Genomic DNA, 18,232 nt, shown 5'->3' on the forward strand with positions numbered 1-18,232 from the left:
CAGTGGAGTTTCTGGAGGACAGGAGTGATGTGATCACGGGAGCGGGTGTGGGTGAGCAGACGTGCAGCAGAATTTTGGATGTACTGAAGTTTATTTAAAGTTTTGGATGGTGTGCCATAGAGGATGCTGTTGCAGTAGTCAATTCTGGAAGTGATGAAGGCGTGAATGAGGGTTTCAGCAGCAGAGAAGGAGAGTGATGGACGGAGTCGGGCAATGTTCTTGAGGTGGAAGAAGGCAGTTCTGGTGATTTGATTGATGTGATGATCAAAGGAGAGGTTACTGTCAAAGATGACTCCGAGCTTCCTGTCTAGTCGCAGCCAGAGAGTGACAGTGGGCCATCATACATCTATGGCCCTCAGTCTCAGCACTGGCTCCCCACAGGGCTGCGTGCTGAGCCCACTGCTCTTCACCCTCTACACCCACAACTGCACCCCTACCCACCGCAGTTGCTCCCAGTGCGTAGATGGGTAGATGTGTCTCTGACTGTAAAGCGCTTTGAGTACCAATAGGTTGAAATGCGTTATATAAAACCAAGGCCATTTACCATATAAAATTAAAGTGGGCAATTAATACAGTTAATCTGTTAATCTCAGCCAATCTGAGCTGCCCCCAGACCCGGCCAGGAGAGGACTGACCCATCACCAGATCCCTTCCAAAAACTGCCTCTGTACCTTGAGGAGTCTGTCAGTCTAGATTTTAAAAGACATAACTTATTGAGTCCTGCTGTACTGGAAACTGGACTTGTTAGAACTTCAGGCAGTTATATGTGGCTCATGCAGAAATTTGGCAGAAGTGTGAAGTGGAACAGATCAGTACATTGGTCATGTCAATGTCAATGGTATTGCTGTTGTCAGAACAAAAGGTGTGGGAAACAAATGTTGTGACCATATTCTTAAAGAGGATTTACCCAAAGAACCAGACATTTTGCATAAATCAATGACTTCTTCAGTTCTAAGGGACTGGTGGGAAGTTGAGGTTTATATAGGAAACTCTGTGGGTGACCCATCGGAAACTTGCTTGACTTTTTTCTGTTAACGACCGGAAACTGGTGCAGCTAATTATCCTGTTTTTAAACCTCATCCTCTGCCTTCCTTTTTATCTTTCTTTATCTCCGGCAGTCTGTTGAAAACCATGAGAGGAGGGTGTGAGCCGACTACAGTCTGCTGTATTAGCGCTTGTCAATATTTCTCCTTTTGGAAAATGAATTCCAAATAGAAATCTCCTCACGCTCGAGTGTGCGTCTGTCTCCTGTCCCTGTTCTCATATCTCCTTTTTCACCGTCCTCATCTGACCTGCAGTTTGACTTTAACGTTGATATCATCAGTTGCCAGAAGCCTGGAGTTAAAAAGTGACCTAAGAAGATCAAATTCTGTGTGCATACTTAGATTTTGCATGTCTATCTTGCAAATATGTGTTAAGAAGTGTTATTGCAGACTTAATTCTCCCATTCACACATTTGTTTTGACATTAAAATTGATTTTGCTTTATAACCTTCATCCAGTGTTTATAATTCACTATATAGCCTGTTTCTATTCCCTCAGCAATGGTCACAGACATTTTATTACGTTTAAATTTTTATGTTAGCTGATTATTATGTTGATTAATTCTGATTTATCCTCCATCATGTTACTGCTTTTCAGGCCAATTAGTTACACACCTCATTACAAGAATCGCAAGGAATGCTGGGCCTTTATGGATAAGTCCAGTAAAATGACTACATTAAAATCTACTCATTGATTCTGTAGTTTGCTTGAAGGTAAATACAAAGAATGAAACAGATGTGATGCTCCCAATCAAAAAGATATTGCTACTGGTTGGACCACAAGGTCACTTGCCAGCTATTCCAGGTTTAAAGCAACGGTTTATGTGCATTCACTCCTCAGTGGTATTCTTCAAAAGCTGGTAAACATCACAGCAATGCTACCTCTGTATTTGCCATTCAGATTTTTCTTTACTTTTCACTCTCTATATCTTTTTGTCTTCATGTTGGAGGTATTGGAACCATTTTTTTGGAGCATACAGTATTTGTGTTACACTGCCAGAAATGTCTTAATCTCTGCCAATACTGCTAAAATTCTTGGTTTTGATATTGTGCCTCAGAATAGCTTCAGACTTAGTTGGTTCTCTCTGTGACAGGCTGCACAGCAATGTCAGTAGCCTTAATAACACAGCAAGCCATGCCCAGCCTAATGGGCTATCATTGCATTAGCCTTAAAATGCTTCCTTTAGTCTTTGTGAACTTTCTATGTCGAGCAACATGACTAAAGATAGGTCTGTTAAAATAATTTAGATTTTTGTGTATGGCACTGGATGCCTGTCTTTGAGGGAGTTCGATAGGTTTTAGGTATTTCCTTCTTTCTGTTCACACAGCTTATATAATGGCTGTTGGCTCCCTAACTTGTTCCTAAACTCAACTGAAATGCAAAATATCACACCACACATTTGGTCGCTCCTTTGCTTCTTCTTCTTCTTCTGTAGCATTACAATTTCAGAATTTATATCAGCCAAATGCCCTTCCTATTTTCTCCTTGTGCCACAAATTTAGCTCATGAGGTGCCTTTTTGCTGGGTTGGATGCGGAATCTGCCCTCGTTTCAAGGCTAAAGAAAAACCAATACACATTTACTTTTAAATCAGACTCTTAATTACTGACATGTTTGCTCCAGGTTAGCTTGTTTGCTTCTTGATTAACTGTCAACTGACTGCGCACACTTTGAAAGGTCAGCTGCAAACAGGGTTAAAGTTCAAACAACTTTCAGTGCAAGCTGTAAAATAAGTTGAACTTTCAGAATGAGCTGCGGAACCTGTTAAAGCGGCAGCAACACGATTATGCCAGCGATTATGTGGAGAAATCCAAACCTCTAGGCACTCTTGCTTTAATCAACAGGGTAATAAATGTAGGTCAAGGTTCCAAGTAGTTCAGTCTGGCTCATGTCTCCAACATGTTCTCTCTCTGCTGCACTTTATCCAGAAAAAAGGGTATCAGTGTAAATGTGTATACATTGCCTGTGGTTTGTAAAGTCTTTATATGCATAGGTCGATGAGCCTGAACGTGTGTTTGAGTAATAAATACTGTAAGATTAAATATGTGCAGAATGCACATGCACTAATGCGCATAGACAAACACGGACTTACACAGAGTGAGGCCAGCAGGCATGGATGTGAGGTCCATGCTAAAGAAGTGGTGTGTATAAATTTGCCTAAGTGTTTAGCCAAGGTCCGTGGCTGTGTGTGCAATCAATGTGCCAACAGCAATAAATCAGCTCGGGACAGACCTGAACGCTTCTACGGCTTCATCTGATGTGGCAGGTGGGCTTCACACGCACATACACATTAAAGTGAAGGCTGGGATAATTCAAGGTTTTCTTGGAGCACATAAGACGCTGATCAGTTTAAGAAGAATTAATGATATGATACAGTATATCATTAGAGTATTGCGGACATATATCAAGTACTAACATTTTGTCATATTTTTCTGATTGCGTGTTGATAAGAAACTTGCAGCTTTTACAAAGATTTTACATATTTTTAGAAGCTTTAGTTTTGATATAAAATTTCCTTATGATTTACTGTAAATTGTAGTACCAGGATAACAGTATCCATGACTGTAACGGAACACAATTAAACACAGAAATTTACACATACATGTTAATGAGATGATTATAGGAACAGACACAGATGATTTAATGACAACACGGTTATAAGATAAATTGTCAGACTGTTTGAATAAGGATTGTGTGCGCTACAACAGAAAGAAAGTTTATTCCCAATTAGAGTTTTCTGTCCCATTTTTTGGGGTCTTTTTTACTTTTATCATTTGTGCATTCACAGTCATTTATCCAACACGTTTCTTCACTTGTAAGCCATGTTCTCTTTTGATCTTATTCAGTTGTAAAAGAAAGACACTAACTTATTATTTATTTATTTTTTTCAGTTCATAGGTATCCTATTTCTTCTCATCATTGTCCTAGTTTAGTCATCATCTCCACTGGCTACAAAAGCTATGCGGCAATGTGTGCTGCATGGATTTTCACTTATTTATAGAATTTATAAAGTACATCAGAGAAAGTGAGATAAAATGTTGCAAAAATAGCCATTCTTATCACGTCATTTAGCATCGCCAATGAATGTGTAATGTTGTCTCTTTCCCTTTCAAGTGTGTGTGTAGTGTATGCTGGTGGCCAGTTTGTACTTGCAAGTGCATGGGTGGTGCATGAGGGTGTGTGGGCATGCTCATTTTATGTCGGTTAAGTTTATGTGTGAGTGTGTGTAGGCATGTCAGTAGGATGTGTGAGATTTTATATGTGTGGTTGTACATACATCAGATGGGACAGGCAATGGCATCGTCATCTGGGCCACTGTAATCATGGCTTGGCTGTAGATGAAAGACGCTATTGACGAGAAGTGTCTGAGAAGGAGAGAGGAATGTAATGAAAGGGAGGATTGAGGATCAGTGGCAGAAATAGGAGACAGGAATAGTTTGTTGACAAAACTTCATTATGAAACAAGCCTTTGCCTTGTGCTCTGTATTTATTTGCGCATGAATCAATGAACTGATAGAAGGAATGTTGGACAGTTCTGTCTGTATTAGTCACTATTTAGATTTTTTTACTTCACATATCCTGGAAGGTGAAATGCGTAAATGTAATGTCTTAACCCTTTATTGGGAACCATATTTGGTAACTTCAGCACGCATTTTAAATTGCGTCCCCATGCCTCTCAATGAGGTTGCAAAGCATGTGGTTTTCACCCAGTCAATCAGCAAAGGTCAAGGTCAAGTCTTCTTATGTCCTACAGTAACACTCTAGGGTTGAAATTTTGAATTTGCAAGTATTTTGATGTGTTCCTAGTTTTCCTCTTGCTGTGCTTCCAATTTATGTGTCTCAGAAGGAATGTACTGTCTTTTTCATGAGCAATCCTATACTGTTTACAGGGCTTCACAGAAAGGCCATTTGTCATTTCTATTAGCTAAACTCTACAATCATTCCCCAACATCACCAGCATCACATTCCACATTTCCCCCTTTAACAGAAAAAAACTTAAAATGGTTTTGTGGCTTTTGTATGGCTTGCTACTTGAAGCAAGATGTGCAACTTCTCTTTTAAGCATAAAATCAGTGCATTTTTGACCAAAATGTTCCCTTTGATTTTGATCAAATACTTTTGATCAGATACTTTTGATCAGATACTTTCAAAAAATACCCACCATCTTCCTAATACAATGATGGGAATAATAACAACAAGGGCGCTGAGCATGTGGAACAGCCAGACTTTACCCCAAGTGCATTCTGGGATGAGTCCTAGCTTCCCCTGACCTGTATACAAAGAAATAAAGGATGGATGGATAGTCCATCTTCCTGCCTTCTTCCTTTCACTTTGTGTTACTTTTCATCTATGACAGTCTTTAATGCCATCTCACTGCCGTCATATTGAATTGGTACGAAAGCCAAATAGCTTTGACTTCTTTCCCACACGCTGTCTACTGTTTTTCAGGTTAGCCCATCTTTCTACCTTTCTTTGGTAGAAGCAGGCTGCCTGTATTTCTCTACTCAGTTGCTTTGTTGTAAATATGTTTTAGGATTCTTGATGCAGCGCTTCTAATAATTTGTGGATGTTTACCTGCTATCACAATGCTGCACATCTGTTACTCACCCTGATTGTGTGTGCCTTTTCTGCATGTGTTTGTTGTATTTTTTGTGCATGCTGTTTATAGGCACCTCTATATGTTTCGTGGTGCGTAAAATTTCTGTTTCTGATGTGCACTTTGTCTCCTGAATCCTTTAATACCTCCAGACAATCAATACGCAGAGGAGCAATGTTTGGCCCTGTCTTCTTTTAAAAGATGCACTCCACAGAGTGGTGCGAGCCAAGAGTCGAGAAGTCAATAAAACAAAGCCGATAGTGCCCTCATTTGTTTTCTTTTTTTTTTTTTTTTAGCATCGAGGCCTCTGAGTCTGAATCTGTGGGCGAATATTTAGTGTCTTGTCATATTGATACAAACAAATAAATCTTCTTTGTCAGATCTCTGGAAGTGTAAAACACAAGTCCATGCATATATTGACAGCTCTGTTTGCTAAGACTGCTTTGTTTCTCTTTCTCAGGGCTGGTGGCGGACGAGGTTGAAGATCAGTGGATAAGGTTATAAAAACGACAGAGAAAGGAGGAAAAAAGGAAGGAAAAGTCAATTGCTTGGAAACTCTTCTTTTGTATCTTTGCACTCTGCAGTCCTATAGGGCACTGACTGACCCTGTAAAGGATTATACACACTAACACCCACTTACTCAAACACCCCCCTCCCCCCATACCACCATGTCCTCCCACCTAAACCCACCCCTTCCACTCCTCCTCATCCCCTTCCTTCTCCTCTCCCTTTCCACAACTTCCACTTCTCCTACTCCTTCCTCCACCTCCCCCCTCCTCTTCTTTTCTCCACCGGAAGGAGGTCTCACACATTTGGTGGTCCACAACAAAACTGGCGAGGTCTATCTGGGTGCTGTCAACTGGATCTACAAGTTGTCCAGCAACCTCACCAAGCTACGAAGCCACGTTACTGGCCCAGTCACAGATAACCCTCGCTGTTACCCTCCACCTGGTGTCCAGTCCTGCCCCCATGAGTTAGTGCAGACTTCTAATGTCAATAAACTCCTGCTACTTGATGCTGCCCACAACCGCTTAATTGCCTGTGGGAGTACTTCCCAGGGAATATGCCAGTTCCTGCGTCTGGATGATTTATTCAAGCTCGGCGAGCCTCATCACCGTAAAGAGCATTATCTGTCCAGTGTTGCTGAGGCAGGCACCATGTCAGGTGTGGTGATCTCCCCTGATATTTTTGGTGGCGGTGGGAAACTTTTTGTTGGCACCCCCATTGATGGAAAATCAGAGTACTTCCCCACACTGTCAAGTCGCAAGCTAATGTCAAATGAGGAGAATGCTGACATGTTCAGCTTTGTCTACCAGGATGAGTTTGTCTCATCTCAGCTCAAGATTCCCTCAGACACACTCTCCAAGTTCCCAGCGTTTGACATCTACTACATCTACGGCTTCAATAGTGAGCAGTTTGTGTATTACCTTACCTTACAGCTTGACACTCAACTCACTTCTCCAGATGCAAGCAGTGAACAGTTCTTCACCTCTAAGATTGTCCGCTTATGTGTTGATGATCCCAAGTTCTACTCCTATGTTGAATTTCCAATCGGCTGCACCAAGGACGGAGTGGAGTACCGCTTGGTTCAGGATGCTTATTTGGCCCGGCCGGGGACCCGTTTGGCACGTTCACTTGGTATTCAAGAGCATGAGGAGGTTCTATTTACTGTATTTGCCCAGGGTCAGAAGAACAGGGCCAAGCCGCCCAAGGAGTCAGCTTTGTGTCTGTTTACAATGAGACAGATAAAGGAGAAGATTAAAGAAAGGATTCAGTCATGCTACAGAGGAGAAGGAAAACTCTCCCTGCCCTGGCTGCTCAACAAGGAGCTGGCCTGCATCAACTCGGTGAGTGTAGTTCCCGGTAGTATTTTTCCAACTATGCTTTGCATTTTATCCTTACAAATTGTCTAGGACAACTTTTGTTTGTGATTATGTGCATGAATTTGTTCACAAGTGACATCACAGAATATTTCATATGAATGAAGTTAAGTTTCAAGTGTGGTTTCTACTTCCTGGAATAAGAACAATAGAACATTTTTATTGCACTTTGTCTTTTAAATGAATAGTGGCCTTTACCTTGCATTTTAGTGGGCGTGGGTTAAGGCTGTGTTGAAACCAAGCTGGAAACATGTGGAATGTGAAAAGATTTACATAATTCATTTTTTCCACTTTATGAGTTACTAATTTTTCATTATTCATTAGATTTTGGAAATCTATGAGTTTTTAAAGTAAAAACTCATCGACCCATTGTAAATCATAGATTTACAAAAATCAGAATCAAAATCATAGATTTACAAATCTATTAAATAAATAAATAAATAAAGCGACAGAATGGCAGATGACCAAAAGATTCTTGTGCAACTTTTTGACTTTCCCTGGCCAACCTGTCTGTGGAAAGAGTGAATATCAACATATCCTTAAATGCAGCAAAGTAGTACTATCCCTTTTGGTTTGGGCCAAAGCCACCGTGTAGGTGCAGTTGCCTGCTAAGTGACGCATAGAATTGGCATGGGCAGACTCAATTCTGTTGTTGAGAGCAAAAGGAATAAATCTCTTATAAACCTCTGAAAGTGATAGGACGAGAGGGATGAAAACATATGAAAACATTTTTCTTCATCAATAAATTAATAACATGAAGGCTCTTTCTGAGGTCCTGTGTGTGTATCTGTCTATCTATCTATCTATCTATCTATCTATATATCTCTATATATCTCTCTATATATCTATATATATATCTATGTGTGTGTGGGGGTGTGTGTGTATGTGTGTGTCGCCTGCTCCTGTCCCCCAGATGTCACACACACACACTCACAGGCCTGTATCCTCATGAATAATTTATCTGATCTCACCTTCTGTTATTCAGTCGGTGTTCCATAACAACCTGCCATAAATCTCTGGACTACTCTCCACCTCTCTGTCTCCATATCCTCCTCCTCCTCTCGCTGCTATTCCATCTTCTCTTTCTCTCCAATGTGTTTCACTCTAGGCCCATCATTTGCATAAAAAATTCTTTCAGTTTTCCTAACCCCATTCTCCCTCTACTTCCTTTTTTCAATGTATTTTTTATTTATTGGTTTCTTTTTAGCCCCCCCATCTCATCTCTGTGACCTCTTTTCTTAGTTTATAATTTTTGCTATTTAACGTTGTTTGTTCCTTCATTTTTTCACTGTCGCTTCTTTTGTGTTTCTTCAGTGGCGTCCTTCTCACCCCCTGCTCTCTCAAGTCTTTCCTATTTCACCATCTCTTTCTGCCCTCTCCTTGACTTTCCACTGAGTGATGAAGTATAGAGTGACTTAGTGTGTAAAGCCAGAGTCTGGATGTGATCGGAAAATGCAATGCCAGGGGAACAGACGATGCAGTGATAAAGGAGAGCAGAGTGATGAGGAGTGACAGAAAGTCAGAGTCGTTGGTTTTATGTGAGGTGGTGGCAAGGATTGGAAGAATGGGAGGATGTGAGTTGAAGCCAGGTATGAGGCAGGTGGAAAGAAACAAGGGAAGATGAGAGAAACATTTTGACAGAAACATGGGTGAGGGTATACGGGAAAGAAACAAGAAAAATATTAAAGAAATAAGAGGGACAGAGAAAGATGGCAACAAATGATGGAATACTGAACAAGGAGACAAAGTCAGGGAGAGGGACATGGAAGTAGAAGTAGTGCACATGTTTTAATCATGCTAGTGACTTTGCTCTGGGGGTGTCAGTCAGTCTACCACTTTGGTCCGGACTGAAATATCTCAACAGCCACTGGATACATTGCCATGCGACTTTGAACAAGAGTGAAGCATGCTGACTTTGACAATTCCCTGATCTCACTAGTTCTTCTACCAAACATTTTTAAAATTCCAAACCATTTACTTGATGTATTGGAACTAAAACGACTGTACAGACATTAATGGCTCCCAGACAATGTATCCCAGTGAACTCGTACATCCGGGATGAATTGTAATCTTTTTGTTCCATTTAGTTCCATAACCATGTGACACTTGTGATTGACTGCAAAACAAATGGCATGCTCAGCTGTGCTTTTTGTCCTGTGCTGATAAGAATGCTAAACAAATGGCAGCAGGATATACCTTGTACTTCGCAATCATCAGAATTTTAGCATTGTCACTGTGAACATGTTGATGGCGAATTTTAACTCCACTGTCCATAAATACAACCTCACAGAGACTTTAGACATGGCTGCAGCATGACTCTGAAGACTCTTAGATCATTGATGGGTAACAGTGGCAGCTGGTTAATGTGGGCTGCAGTCTCATTCCAATTATTCAGAAGAGATCAAATACTACCACTACATATGCTACCCGTCTTGCAGTATAATTTTGGAAAAGGAAATGCATAATTGTATGTCAGTGTTTGCAAAAAATGTTTTGTCAAATTGTATTTGGTAAATGGCCTTGCTTTTATATAGCGCTTTTCTACCTATTGGTACTCAAAGCGCTTTACAGTCACAGACACATCTACCCATTTGCTCACACAAGCACTCACACATTCACGCACCAGTGCCACGCACTGGGAGCAACTAGGGGTTCAGTGTCTTGCTCAAGGACACTTGTGGCATGTGGCACATTCCAGGGATCGAACCGCTAACCCTCTGGTTTGTGGACAACCAGCTCTACCTACTGAGCCACAGCCGCCCCAGTCTGTATATGTGGTGAATTGTGAACACATATACAGTACTGTTCTCACTAAATGAATGTACTTGTTGGTCCATCAACTACAACAAAGCAGGTGACCAGATGTTGCGCTCTAATTGGCTTCTTCTGGACCCTACATACTCCAGCATTTGCTGATATTGGTTGTTATTATTGGTGTTGGTATTGTTTTATGTATTGATTGGACTGCTTTCAGTCCTGTCTCTCTCTGTCACACGCACCATTACCTCTGTGGCTGGGATTCTTGCTCCCGATCAACAAACTGTTAGTCGATGGGTATGGCAAGAGAGGACAGTTGAAGTGAAACCACTGGGATTCAGTTGCTGCAGCCACAGAAATGAAATAAAATTTGATTTTATCTTTATATAACTAACATATCACCATATTAAAATCAAATTCATTGATTAGTAGTTTCTCTGCTTACTTGTAGCCTGGAAGCCAGCAAGTTGGTTTTTCTCCAGCAAAGATCTGTCAGTCCAATCGAATAGTTTGGACAGACTTCATGCAGTGATGGACAGAAGAGTGATAGTGAAACTGTCATACATATAAACTGAGCGTCATGGAGAATTCCGTGCTACTAGACTCATATTCTGATAACAATTAAGTCTGCCTACTGCAGTCTAGCCTACTTCAACAGTACTAAAGTGAGCAAAGCAGCGGTACTCTCTTGTCTACCATGCTGATGTATCTGTTGGTATTGTCATCCATATGTTTCATTAACCTTTGGTCTAGGACCTTTCACTCACTCCAAAATGCTTTCTTGCTAAATAAGTGTTTCAGTGTCCATGTTCAGGTGGTCACAGTAACTCATAACTGAATTCAGCAAGCTATTAAAACCGTCAGTCATGCAAAACAATTAACCACTTTTGGTCCAAGCCCACCGTTGTTGGATAGCGCTATGTGGCCTTGTACTATAAAGTGTACTATATATGCATGTGATTATGCTAATGAGCATACAGTTACATTATTGTCCTTTATGGCCATCTGTCGTTCTGCCGGCTATCGATCAAGGTCATGTCAGCAGAGCTCTCGCTGGGATGTCGCTGTGATGAATTTATCATGTCCCCATACACGCATGTACAGTGTTTCCTGACGTGAGTGGTGACAGCTCGTTGCCTCTGTGATAGTGTCATGTGGAAACTTTCATACTGGCCAATTTCAAGAGCCAAGGTCGGGTCAGTCAGTCAACTCTCCGACTCTCTTCTGTACCTGAAAGCTATCAAACTTTACTATCGAGTAGAGCACCTGAGATAATCATTTTTTAACAGTTGATGTGACATTGTAGTACGATAAAACGAATCTAATCATCTCATTCCCACTTTCCAATGGAACTGTGTTATCACTATTCATTAGCAGGATTATTGCTAAAAATAATAAGAATAGACAACGGAATAAGAATTAACTAAAACTGACTTGAAATAAGTCAATTCTAAGGTTGTATAAGGAAAGGTAAAGTAAATATACAAGAAAAGTCATGTGTATGTTGTTTGACTTCTTGAGGGACTCAACATTGCCCTTCATGCAATGTGATTTTGGCATTACTGTTAAATTACTGCAGACTGTAGCTCATGAATTGTACAAAACAAGAGCGCTACCAGGCCAAGCGAAGGGAAATAATATCCTGCATTTGTACTCCAGTGTCCTATCACATTTGAGAGGTTGTTTGCTCTCTCTGCTTGCTTACCTGATGGTCAGTAATGGCAGAATGAGCATATTATATGAAGGAACATGGACAGAAGAGCAGTGATTGAAGTGAAAGAAAGGGGAGAAATTAGATAATTATTAATTAGATGGGATTTGCAGCTCTTAAGATGGAGCTGGATCTGGTGGATCTGTTACTTTTAAAGAGTCAGACAAAAGATATATCAAGCTTATTTTGATATTTATTTATTTTCAAAATGCTAGCCTAGTTTTCACTCATTTTATCTGGGAATTTATCACTGGGATGAATGATAGGGTAAGATCTAGATCAGAAACATTCAAACCTATATTCTATTTGTGAACTACCAGAGTTTGAATTATTCTGAAATATTTATTGTAGATAGATACTTTATTTATCATGTCAGAAATCCGGTAAAGACCTTTGCGTCACTCGGTAACTCGGTAAAGTAACTCGGTAACGTAACTCGGTTCCAATCGTTCATTTTAAAGAGGTGTTCAATGGATTTAGTTTGGTTACGAATGTCATAATTCTAGTCTGTAAACAGGGGTTGATAAGCTTTGTCTCTGATGTGTTTGAATGTTCCTCCGATTCTCTATAACACTGGTTCAAGTATTATTTTTGTTAATGAAAGTGTAGCCATACTTTTTTTTCATTCATCTTCTGTAACCGCTTGTACTTGAAGCCTATCCCAGCTGTCATCGTTCGAGAGGTGGGGTACACCCTGGACAGGTCGCCAGTCCATCGCAGGCCAAACACAGATGCACACTCACGTGCACACCTACGGCCAATTTAGAATCACCAATGAACCTAACGAGCATGTCTTTGGATGGTGGGAGGAAGCTGGAGTACTTGGAGAGAACCCACGCAGACACAGGGAGAACATGCAAACTCCACACAGTAAGGCCCAGCTGGCCCATGGATTCAAACCCTTAACATTCTTGCTGTGAAGCATCAGTGCTAACTATCAGAGACAGGGGTACTCATACTATAGTCAACTGAAACCCTTGATCAATCACCGGTGATCTTAGTTAAGTAATTACGTGACTTCCAAAACAGCTGCATCATGGATGGTTTGTGGCTATCCTTTTAAAAGGGTGCAGTGCTCATGTTAACCATTTGTAGACATACAGTATGCTATCGCTGTCACATTAAATCTCCTTTGGTTGTGATTTGTGTCTTTGTCAGATGTCTCAAGTATTTTTCAGTTTGGGTGATTGTTTTCTCTCAAAGCTCGACACCCAGATGTGTGTGTCTCAAACTGCAGGTATCTCCACGTGCATCTCTATGTCCACTCATTATCAGAAAGAGGCCAGTGTTGGTCTTCTGGGAGTTAAACTGAGTGGTGGGTGACCTTCTCTGGCTGTGGGCTGCCGTCCAGCTCTACAGCTCTGCGAGCAGGCCGACCCAGCAACGCTACAGCCTTAGCATGACTAATGAGAATGATTCAGAGAGGGTGAGAGAGATACTATCCTCTGTGTAGATGTGTGTTTAGGACTCACTTTATCTCCATTTTTTGCATCTCCCCCTCTACGTGTGTATATGTGTGTGGTGGTGTGCCCACCTTTTATCCAGGCCTCCTTAGAAGCAGGAAAACAACGGCACAAACACACACACACAAAAATGGACTGATAATAACAGTGGGTGAGTGTGTGTGCATGTGAGTCGGCATTGTCTGCATAAACACAAGGTGGACATCAGAGGTAAAATTGCCTGCAATAAAGAGCAAGAAGACTCTTCTTTCATTATTGCCTCCTCTTTCTGCCTGACTCTACATCTCTCTATGTGTTCGCACTCTCTTGCTCACTCCGTCTCTATTTTTCTCAGAGCATAATAATCTTTATCAGAGTTGATCACAGCTGGTCAGGATTATCGTCTATTTCTGTGGCATGTTGCATTCTGTATTCCAGGCGGTTGGTGAGTGAAAGTGTGTAGTTGTGTCCGTTCATGGCTTCGTTCTCTCTCTGTCTCTCCATTGTATCTTTAGTCTCATTACTGGTGGGTATCAGTGGATGGATCACCCACATTGCATCATCCTTTGGGCCTGCTGGATGGGGGATATCAAGGCTCTAATGACGGTGCTGACATTATGCACACTATTGTATGGATGGAGCAAAATTATCTGTTCATGACACATAAAAATTACTACATGCATTTTACAGCAACAAATACATTTCATTTGTCAGTGGAAGCACATTCTTTTATGAAATTATACGTATTTTATATAATTGCAAACTGAGAAAGGCAATTGCAGTCACTTAGGAGACCGGAAGTACAAGTCTTACACATTTTATATTTTGTGACTTGCATTACAGTTGGTACAATTCCATTTTGGCTTGAGCAAACATATAACTGTCCTGGTTGAATCCTCAGTGCAAACTATAAGCAAATGTAATAGTAAATAGCTGATTCAATTCAAGTCTGTATGTATAACATGTGAGAAAAAATAAACTCTTACTCTGCAAGAACCATCAGCCCAGCTGACACAAGTCAATAATGGCCGTTCCAAGGCTCTGGTCGCTTAGGATACCCTCTTTCCATTTGACACAAAGAAGCTGATAATTATTCACTGTTATTAAAACTATAATTAAAACATTGCCAGTGTATGGAAGGAGCTAGCTCTTCTTGCCCTCGCTGCTGTCAGCACAGTGAATTTAGTGGTAAGAATTGTGTTTCGTTGTGATAAACATTTCGACAGATCTGCATTTTTGTCTCATGTCTATCAATAGTACAATAGTACAAACTGACATTGGTTGTTGCCTCAACTGGCTCTAATTACAGCACTGGCATTATGAACACTAATGTATAGGGAGCAAAATTATCTGTTCACGATGCATAAAAATAAATGAAGATGAGATTCAACTCAGCAGTTGCCCATCACTTCTAGAATCAAGAATCAAGAATCCTTTATTGTCATTACTTGAGAACAACAATTTTGGGCAGTAGCTCCTGGATTAAGTAGTGTCTCCTTGCTTAAGTAGTGAACTAGCACTAGTTTGCACCTTTGCCTAGTTTACCATTCTGTCACAATTAGGTGAATAAATAGCCTGGTGTAGCCAGGCCACGGTATTTAGATTTCAACTGTTGAGCTGTTCAGCTGTTACTGGTATATCCATCACCGTATAAAGTTTGCCAAAACAATTTTAAGACCCGGCAGAACTTTCCGGAGCATAATCAGTTCCCAACTAAGGGGTTCCAGAACAATTTTCTGCCACGAAAAATTAGTTGGTTTCAGGCGAGTGAATACATTTAGTAATATAATGCTGTTTATGAAGACCTGCACCAAAATAAGACCATAATTAATATATGAAAGCTAATTCACAATATGTATCCATACACAGGAGTCTGACAAGCTTACAGAAAATGTTACTCAGCCTCTGGTTTGCCTTATTTTGCCACTTTCTGGAAGCAGATTGTGTTATCTCAGACCACAGGTAGAGTTTCTCCCTTGCTTTAAAAACCTTTTAAAGTTTTTATGACTCAGTGAGAGACTAAGTGACTTGCCATGATGGATTTTTTTTCGCAGCACAGTGATAAATAGATGCAGCGCAGAGGTGAATTGCTGTCAAATGCAGTCTAAAATACGGCCCATTGGGGGAAACACATTTTGATGAGGTGCACTTTTCTCTCTCGCTTTTGAGAGGTTTTGATGCATGATACAGCAAAATGTTATATACCTCACGGCATTTTTAATGACTTCAGCTGTAACACTCCCCCATATGTTTTTGTCTTGTGATATTCTCCGCCTCAGGCTGAGTCACGTGGTTCCCACCCTGGTGTGAGATCTTCCTAATTTATAGTACATTCTAAATGGGGGATCCAACAGCAATATGAATGGTGCCTGTGAAGTAAATACTTCATGCACAGTAGCATTCATTGTAAACTCTAACACATGACGAAATGGATTAATGGCTGCAATAGGCCTCATGAGAGTGTCAGCTTGTTATGGATTTGGAGTCTTTCGGAGCTCGTGACTGCTTAGCCTTAAAGCTGCAGGAGTGTGACCTTTTTTCTCAGAAACTCACTAGCAGTTAAGTGAGACTTCTGAGTTGACACTGAGCAGAAATATCAAGAGAGAAACGTCTGTTTAAGGACGTGAATGCCATATTTTAAACTGAATATTTCTGTCAAGACTGGCTGGAATCAGACATGGTGTAACAATTCACTACACCCTAATCTTTGCTAGTCAGATTTCTTTCATGAATTCAGCAAACATTCGGCTCAGAAGAAACAATGTCCCTAACATCTAATTCATATCTCCCATTAGCTTGTTAACTGGGTCAAAAAGCCAACAGCTTCCTCCCGAAATCCTATACAATGCTGTGCAGGGCACAAATCTCTGCTGCACACTCGGATAACTGCTGACCAGCAGCATCTACTGAAAAGTGGTATTATTTATTGATAGGCGTTCATGCTGTGCTGTGTTTGTTTATGATAGACATCTGTGTGCATGTGTGATTGTGCATACATGCATTTATTAATGCATATTTGTTTCTTAAATTATTAATTTGTGTGTATGTGTCAATGCAAGGGGGTGTGTTTCTCTCTCTCTCTTTGTGTGCACATTTGGGTTTACAGCAGTCTGTCCCAGCTTTGTTTGGGTTTTCCTTCGAGTTGCTCAGCAGGCCCTGTGAGACGAGATAAAGCTTAAAGACATCCTTTGGCTTTTTTTTTCTCGGTGTGTGTGAAGATATGGAGATGTGTGCATTCATCCTCACACAAACACACACACAACGAAGACAATAAACGGCTAATATTGAAAATATGAACAGAAGGCAAAGCCTACATTTGGATTCACGACATTAACGGGGCTGCTTGAAATTTTAGCAGCCTTTCTAGTATCTCAAGTACAGTATTTGTTAAAAATCCTAACAGATCTAAAAACTGACTTTACCCACAGTGATTTAGTTTTTACATTATATTTTTTAAACAGAATTTCTCATTACTGTCATGTCTCACGTGAAATTATTCAAGGACATGCTTACTTAGACAAAACAAAAGATAATTTCAGTCAATTATAATTCTGTTAAATTGTGCATGGCATCCTGTGTGTGTTTACTTCCATGTGCATATATTCTTACAACTGGACTTGTGTGTCTGTATTTTTAGCTTGCTTTGTTTTGTGTCACTCTGAGCTTACCGCTTTCTCCATACAGCAGAACAGTGTTGCACTGGTTCTCATATCTGGGTGAATTTCGGTAGAGGACAGTAGTAATTGACAGGTGTCATTAAAGGCTTTAGTTCAGATTCCGCACATTACACTTTGCAGTGTTCAGAATGCTAGAGTGGCTCAAAGAGCATCATCTGGCTCATGTTACATAGACAGCGCATTTTGGCAAACATGCTGAGGTGATGTTTGCCTACAATTCGTAAATGTAGGCCAAGAGTAGCAGATGTGTTACCTCACCCAAACGTGTTACAGTATCTGCCTATGATCTGTGATGTTGGCCCCAATGATTATTAGTATATTGTCCAGCACCAATATTTACAGTGACTGGCCAGTAAACTCAAGTTACAAATGAGAGAGAACTTAATTAATCAGTGCACATGTTGAATTTGTATCAACTTATTTTAAATGGTAAATGGCCTTGTTCTCATATAGCGCCTCTCTGCCTATTAGTACTCAAAGCACTTTTCACTCACATCCACCCATTCACTCAAACAAGCACACACGCATTCACACACCAGCGCCATGCACTGGTGTGTGAACCCCAATCGAACCCCCATTATGAACTGGGAGTTCAGTGTTTTGCTCAAGAACACTGCCACAGCATATGGCATATTCAGGGATCGAACCGCCAACCCTCAGGTTTGTGGACAACCCTCTACCTATGGAACCACAACCAACCAAAGGTGTAAAAAAGCTGTATAATACAAAAAAAAATAAAAAAAAATGCTTTAAAACTATTAACTTAGTACATTTTTAATTGTTTTTTAAACTTGACGTGGCACCATCTGCAGAGAACGCACAAACATGACAAAAGACAAGTTTAATTTTGGCCTGTCATCCACTCACCCACGGAATTAACATTAATTAGCAGCAGCTGATGTGACCTGCCACAGGCAATGTTTGTCATTTTAACTAGCTAAAGCATCACGTCTATGTCAGACTTGAGAGAATCTGTGTATTGTCAGTGTAAATGTCAGGACTCAAAGTCACTCACCCGAGTACGCCCCAATAATATATCACATTTGCGCAATCAAATATTGCCACATTTGTTTTAGAGGAATGATGCTTTGCAGCAGAGGTTGGACAAAACACAGGAGCTAGTAAA

General features: G+C 40.6%; 1 protein-coding gene across 1 annotated transcript in view; it reads left to right on the plus strand.

Annotated features, from left to right (window-relative positions):
* Nucleotides 1–6,307: 6,307 nt before the first annotated feature.
* Nucleotides 6,308–18,232, plus strand: part of LOC311494172 (plexin-A1-like) — a gene marked incomplete at its 5' end in the record, with an annotated part of 87,377 nt that continues 75,452 nt past the window's right edge. Inside the window, one exon of the mRNA XM_084553082.1 lies at nt 6,308–7,486. Coding sequence (XP_084409208.1) covers nt 6,308–7,486 — 1,179 coding nt within the window. The remainder of the gene's footprint in view (nt 7,487–18,232) is intronic.

Source organism: Chelon labrosus (assembly GCF_963514085.1).
Source record: "Chelon labrosus genome assembly, chromosome: 10".
NCBI classification, from domain to species: Eukaryota; Metazoa; Chordata; class Actinopteri; order Mugiliformes; family Mugilidae; genus Chelon; species Chelon labrosus.